At 37.6% G+C, this 7472-nt stretch overlaps 1 protein-coding gene across 1 annotated transcript; it reads right to left on the reverse strand.

The window, feature by feature from the left end:
- Positions 1-64: 64 nt before the first annotated feature.
- LOC108380352 (leucine-rich repeat transmembrane neuronal protein 4-like) lies at positions 65-7146 on the reverse strand. The gene is made up of 4 exons (XM_017636721.1): positions 6987-7146; positions 6247-6406; positions 1192-1455; positions 65-265 (listed from the first exon to the last, which is right to left on the reverse strand). Exons 1-4 carry the CDS (start codon positions 7118-7120, stop codon positions 149-151), a joined length of 675 nt encoding a protein of 224 aa, XP_017492210.1. The 5' UTR covers positions 7121-7146; the 3' UTR covers positions 65-148.
- Positions 7147-7472: the final 326 nt, after the last annotated feature.

Here is a 7472-nt window from a genome sequence, read left to right on the forward strand (position 1 = left end):
GTTGGACTTTCAATTTAATCCAAAAAGTCCTACAAGAGATTTTTCATATTACTGAGACCCACCACCAAAACATTCCGTGCTTATTTGCTTTAACGTTTACCGCAGCTGATATTCCTTATTACGACTACAGAAAAATATATTAACTGTGTCACAGTTTAAACTTACTGATATGATTGTGACGTAAGGAAAGATGTCGCAGCGCATTTGGTCCATTAAGTGAATTGGTTGGCACTTCAGAGAGACAGTTACGATCCACATAGAAATCCTGCAATTGGAGGGTAGAAGCAAGTTCAATCGGTTAGATGTGATAAAATTATAAGTTACTTCCAATAATTTAAAAAATTTCGTTGAGTAATTATATTAGCCGGATAAGTTCATTTGAGTACAAATATGCTCTCAATTACACTGAGAAAAGAGTTTAGTTACGTCAACTAAATATATTTTGTTCAACACATGATTTGGTTATAGTTAGCATGTGTTGAGGGAAGACTATTTTCTGAGTGTAACTTTCATCCTTGGCAGGCTTAGGATCCTTTTCTCAAGTAAATTTAAAATTTATTTGCCATTTAAATATAAATTTCATTCTGAAAAAATGTGTTTGAAGGGCAGATAAACTTTAAAACCTAGTAGTTGAGAAAACGGCACTTACAATTTTACTTGCGCGTCAAAAATGCTCACTAACACCGCGAATTTCGCACATAAATTTCCAAACCACAACTTGTTAGTCAACTATGTATATAAATTATTGAAAAGCATTGCTCTTCAGCTCACTCAGCCAAGGTGGCCATATTACGATTGTATGAACGCTCATGCATTTAAAAACGCTACTTAAAATGGCATCTGCGTTTGCAATGCACCACAGTTGCTCATAGCAAATGTGTCAACTAATAAACTAACCAATCGACTATTTATGATGGCACGTACACTTACATACATACATACATGCATACATACATACATACAATGGGTGAGTATTTACATTGGACATGTATGTACATAGGTATACGAAGAGTTCACCAACTCTTGCGAAAACAATGTGACTGGAATGTGTAAGCGACTTTTTATTGCAATAAGTCGTATGCATGTTACGTAACATACATATGTACAGTGTGTATGTTCATTCGTTAACTCACCCTACTCAATCTATTGACAGTATATTGTAGTTATGTAATGTGTCGCTGGTTCACCCACCTTTAAGTCCGCACAGCCTTTGAGCAGCCCCTCTTCGATCGATTTAATTTTATTGCCAGATAAATCGAGTGTTTTCAGATTTTTCAATGGATGAAATTCAGCTGTAGAAAAGATCGGATTCAAGCTATCGCCAAGTAGATTATTCGCCAAACGTAATTCTGTGAGTGATTCTTTGAGACCAAGGAAAGATTTCTCTGGTATGCGGCGTATAAGATTATTCGATAGATCCAACTCCTCGATAGGTAGTTTTAGTGTGCCAAAGCTCTGTTGGATAAAATGTGAAGCCATTGATTACAAAATATTGCATAAAAATAAGTAACTAAATAATAATGTGATATTTAATTATTATGATATTGATCTACACATTATTTGATATAGTACCTCATTGATCAAAGGACACATTATAAGGTTGTGCGATTTATTTGTATATATATAAAAAAGCTTAGCGCTGACGAAACTTTATAGATAATAGATCAGGCTAAATTTAAGCGATGGCCTGGCATATTTTGTCTTTTGGAGCATCGATCGATCTCACATGATCAAGTCGTACGATATTTGTAGCCAATTCAAGTCATCTTTGCGAGAGACTACCACACCCTGAAATCGTTCTTCCAGAATGTTCATCGTGCTGTCTACATGTAGCGTCGTCCGGAATCAAATGTTGTTACACATATATGTATATCGCTCAATTTGATAAAAAAGAAATCAGTTATGATCGATATGTCGCGCTCACTTCAAGGATAAATGACGCCACCGGTAGAAATCCTCACCAAACAATACATTTTTGTAGATGGTAATACCTGATTGGTTACCGAACCGGTCGCTTCTAATTAGACCACCGCAAAATTGGTGTAACTAGCGTAACGAACGAGCTCAGGCTAGAACTCTATATGTACATCAATGGCATCGACGATTAGCCAACTCAAAGTCTTGGAAGTTACATTTAGCAGCATCGACGCTTTCTCAGCAGTTACAAAGTCATTAAGTCTATAGCCGGCAACACCTTGATCACAAGATACAAAGTAATCGGTTGCAAACTTCGTGGCGATAATGCGAACGGCAGGAACGAGTGAGGCTGACTGAAGAAATGTACCTCTCTGTCTCGAAACGTTCCACCTCTCGTCATGTGAGATGACAACTGCACGAGCAGAGAAAAGACATTGAGCCGTACCGAAACTGTCAGGACGAGCCTCAGCAGCCGTACGAAAAACATAGTTTTAGGAGGGGTACCGCCGCCATTCAATAAAGAGGAAATCGGAATGCAGAAAGATACCAGTTTCGGCTAAACTCAGATGTGGCGAATATCTGCTCAGATTGCCGAGTCACACTGCTAACTAAAATAAAGCAGTATACAAAACTTTACTCGAACGTAAGCAGCTCACCCGAAGTACGGGAGCCTCTGTCGTACGAACTAAATAACTAGTATTTGCCCAACCAATCCTGCGTATCCACACTCTGTCTGAACTGATCGTGTACAGTAATTTGTATGTCTGTCGTTATTTAGGCATCTATAAGAACACCATTTTTGGCCGGTTCGTCAGCTCTTTCGTTTTGGCCATAGCTGGTCTTCCTATTGTCATCGTACAAGCTACAACGGACATTTAGTATGTAGGGCTTAATGGCTGCCGGACTGTCAATAAACTATACAAAACTACTATACCAAAGGAGGTGAACATCTAATCGAATAGCAATGCCTCATCTCAGTTTTTCAGTTGAGTCTAATTATTTGATAGTCAGACTTATATGGCACCAGGTCACTTTGTTGGAAATTTTCTTTACGTATGAGTTGGTGAAGAAAGGCACCCTCGAGTCAATTCCACGAGGGAAAGAAATAATTTCAGTGCCCTTACTTCCTTGCGGACTATTCTTTAACAGATGGACCTCAAGTGAGCTCTACGAACGCTGGGATAAAATCAGGACATGTGCAACTGCGTAGACAATAAATCAATTTTCTCAAAAATGGCTACGTACGACAGCAGTTTTTAAAGTTGAAGCAAAAATAGAAAGTGGTAAAAAAAAAATAAAATATCTACAACGGAAAATTGTATTGCTTAAAAGCTTTGTTTTAACTAAAATTTTTGAAAACATCTTAGTTCTTATCTATGCCATTACAAACCACGAATCTCAGTTTGGTTTAAAAATCTTTAGTTAAAAGATTTAAATGGAATACACCGCACGTAGTGCATAAATATTTATGAAGATATTTGAATAAGACGACATACTTCTCATTTTGGTGAGAGCTTTTGAGACGACTAACAACAATTGAAGTTAGAAAATTATGGTCACACGCCATGCTGCTGCGGCATAAAACAAGTTATAACTATACGTCATAATAACAAAAACAGCTACAATAATAATACTGCCAGCTCGAGTAACGCCCCCGATAGTTGAAATTTGTGCTGCAAAAAAGCTAATGACAACAAAAAAAAACCAACCAAGTGCAGCGAAAAATATGAACGAACTAATACTGGAACAAAGCAAAAAAATATTTCAAAGCAAATTTCACTTTCTTCGCTGATTCCAAATCATAAGTACATATTTTGCAAGTGGTCCATGTACAAGTATGTATAATAAGTACAAAAGGAAAAAGTCTGCAAACAATGACAAACGCAAATTTCAAATTACGCTAATAACATCGAAAGTATTAGCTGCTGCTGCTGCTGCTGCCGCCAAGGCTGTTGCTTAGGGCAAGGCACGGCTGCAGAAATCATTTTTTCTGCTACCATACATCACAAAGCAACTTTCCATCATACAGGTTCTATTATTGATTATTTTGCTGCTGTTTTGAGTGGTTTGCAATTAAATAAATTGGCTGACAAAATGAGAAAATTACTTCAGTATGCAGGCGTTGGCGTTGGCGTTGGCGTTGACGTTGGCCTGAGAATAGTTCAGTGTCATTGTGCCGATTGTCTATTTCAGATTTTGAATCGTATTTTTTGTTTTGTTGTACTTTTTGTATTTTGAGGCAACCTTTTTTTTTGCACTCCCAGCTGTTTTTGAAATCGCTTACTTGGTATCAGATATTTGGCGCTTTCTTGTCGCACTCGATGGCGGGCTATCAGTGAAAGTGTTGTAAAGCAAATGTTGGTTGTTTGCCTGAGAAACATGCTTTAGCATAAAAGTACATGCATACTTATGTACATATGTACATGTTCACATTCCAACAAGTTTGTTCACACATACCATCATACACACATTTGAATGTACTGTAATATGAGAAAAAGTTGAAGGCTGATTGCACTTGCTCTTGGTAAAATTTTAAAAGTGTACATATGTATATTTAAACTGCATCAAATCACGTAACTACGCAATCATTATAAACTCCTGCCGACCGTAATTGCTAAACTTTTGCTTTCGAAATGCAATAATTGAGAGTGAGAAAATATCAGCGGCATCTTTGACAATGCGGCTGCAATAATTGCGAGCGCATTTCGATTCGCAAATAGCGCAAAATAGAGTTGCATTTATTGCTTTAATTTATTCGCATTTAGATCTCGATTCTGTAGTTAATTGAGTTTAATCAGACTTAGGCGAAGTCCGCACCGAGGAAATGCCTCAAGGCAGCAACCAACACATTACCAATTACCCAAAAGAAGAGAAGGGCTGAGGGCATGCAGCCTTGTCGAACTCTACTGTACACTTTGAGCGTCTCAGTCAGCTTTCCGTTATGAAGGACAGGACACCTAGCTTTGTAGTACGTAGATTTAATAACAGCGACACTAACCACAGGTTAAATATCGTTATCGAGACTCTCGATATCCTGTTATATATGTTATGAAGTAAACCACGTCGATAACGATATTTAACCTGCAGTTGAGTACATTAAGGGCCGTTCCTCATTATCTGGTTAACATTGGTCATTAGCAGGTTAAACATTGTTGTCGATGTGATCGACACCATAATATATAACAGGGAGTCGATAACAATGTTTAATCTGTAGTTAGGGAATTATCTCGTGAACTAACTGCAGTTGATCCGGATTAAGTCCTAGAGTTAATTCCCAAACTTAACTCGGATTAAGGGAATTTTAGATGACAACACTGACCAAAACTCAGAGAGCATAGAATATAGAGAATATACAAATCTAGCATGGACATATACCTTTTCATAGGCAAGTCTCACCACTCGGCTACCGCGGATGAAGGAAGCAGCTGCTTTGTTTGCTCAGGGAGCGTGGAACACAAAGAAAATGCAAATTTAGCATGGACCTTGTCGTCGGTAATGCAGCCGTCTGTTAAGGCGCAATTTTGATCAGATCCGTTAATCCGGATGAACGTTGCCGTCTGTCTATGCTTTTATTAACGAAACAATGAGTAATCGGCACTTATGAGGTTTCCAAACAAAAGAGAAAAGTGAGAAGAGATCGTTAAAAAATATTGAAAAATTAAAATTTTGAAGTCGACGGAAGCTACAGCTTTTCACTGCCCGGTTTTTCTCTTTGGGAAGCATTGTGGTCCGCCCATTAATGAACATCTTACGCGTCACTTATTTATTCTTCTCACTGAATGACGGCCAATTTTATATCAGTAACTACTTCGAACACAGTCCGTGCTCTCCACAATCATAATTTCCTTAATTGTAATTTTNGGCTGCCATAATTATTGTGGCAATCGCAACATAAAAAATCCAGTTTTTGGTATGCAACTTTTTTTTACAAAACTTTTGTCATTGTATTGCTGCGGTTGCAACATGTTGACAAGCCCATCAAGTTTAAATGAATTTATAATTACAAGAAATACTTGAATTTTTCTGCCCACCGAAAGAATTCCCATCGCCAAGCGCAACAGTGGATAAAAAAAAAAAAAAACTTCGACAAACATAAATAGCATAAAATGCTTGTCTGTAATAATTTAATATTATGATTTAAATTGACAGGCTACAAGACGCCTGTACACGCACACGCACTCATACATATGCAAGTACTTATGTGAAGACGGTAATTTCAGTTGATTGCGTATTGACCACTTTTGTTGTTGTTGTTGTTGGGCTGAATTGCAACGCTGCCTGAGGCCCAGCTCAACGTTGCACTAACTAACTCATCGTCGGTCCACTCACCTGCGATGGCAAAACTTGCTGGCCGCTGTAGCGCTGCGAGTAGGAGACAATCGGCGCGCCATACGGCAATTGCGGCGCCTCGCCATGGAAGACGACACGATCGCAGTCCATTGCAACCGCGCCCAGCTGCCCCGTCGAAGCGAATGGCACCACATTGCATCTGCGGAAAAATGAGCGAAATGATATAGTTAGCTGATTGCAGATATCGATCGGTAATAAAAATAAAAAGATAATAGAAAATAAAAGAAATACCAAATAAGTATATACATTAAATTAAAAGAAAAAAGAAAAAAAAACACACACACACAACTGAAATGCGATCGGCAGCTTATGCGGAAATCAATTCTCCAATTGTGTGTAGAATTCTTTTTCATTAGCTCAAAGTATCATAGAAAATTAATGGCCGATATACTCGTTTAGCTGGTTATTGGCGGCTTAGATTCTTTTTAATTTGTATTTGCCCATAAATACGTGAACATGGACGCACACACAAATAAAGGCATGCCTGCAGGAAAATTTCACGCAGCTTATCAAATTATTTTATAGTAATATTAAAGTCAGACTCCTCTGTATAAAGGCAACTAAAAACAAAAATTTTATTTTTTATCTGACCTCCACTATCTGTTTTTCTACGGGGACATTTATATATCAAAAATCTGTGCATGTTCATATTACTCAACTATGTGTGTATGTAGTCTTAAATATGTACATACATATGTATGTGCATATGTCTGACTCACCTGCAGGGTAACCGCAATGCCGGACTGAGCTCTGGACATGGTCGCCAAGCTTTGATTTGTGACAAGTAGAGCAACAGCAGCAGAAAGATGTTCAGATGCCGTATTCGTCTCAGATGACTGTGTGGGTGCTGCATCTGCAGGAAAAAAAGAAACAAATAATAATAGTTTTAAATATATTTATGTATGTATACACAGATGTGTACTAATTATCAAACTAACAAACTAAACTTAACAAATAAGGTGTGCATCTAATTATATATTTACTACATATGTATGTACCTATGTATGTATGTACGTAGGCAATGCTGTTAATTTGATTTGAAATATTATTTGGCTATTACCTACATGTATGTAAATATTTATTGCTTGTAAAATGGTATAGTTCAAGGTAACGGTTCAAAGAGAAGAAATATGGGAAATCTGTCAAAACCCTTTAATGCTGCTAAGGGCAATTCGGCATGTAAGGTAAAAAAATCGAATAAAAGC

The sequence above is a fragment of the Rhagoletis zephyria genome, unplaced genomic scaffold (assembly GCF_001687245.7).
Source record: "Rhagoletis zephyria isolate East Lansing unplaced genomic scaffold, Rhagoletis_zephyria_1.1 Rzeph_scaffold_18961, whole genome shotgun sequence".
Lineage (NCBI taxonomy): Eukaryota > Metazoa > Arthropoda > Insecta > Diptera > Tephritidae > Rhagoletis > Rhagoletis zephyria.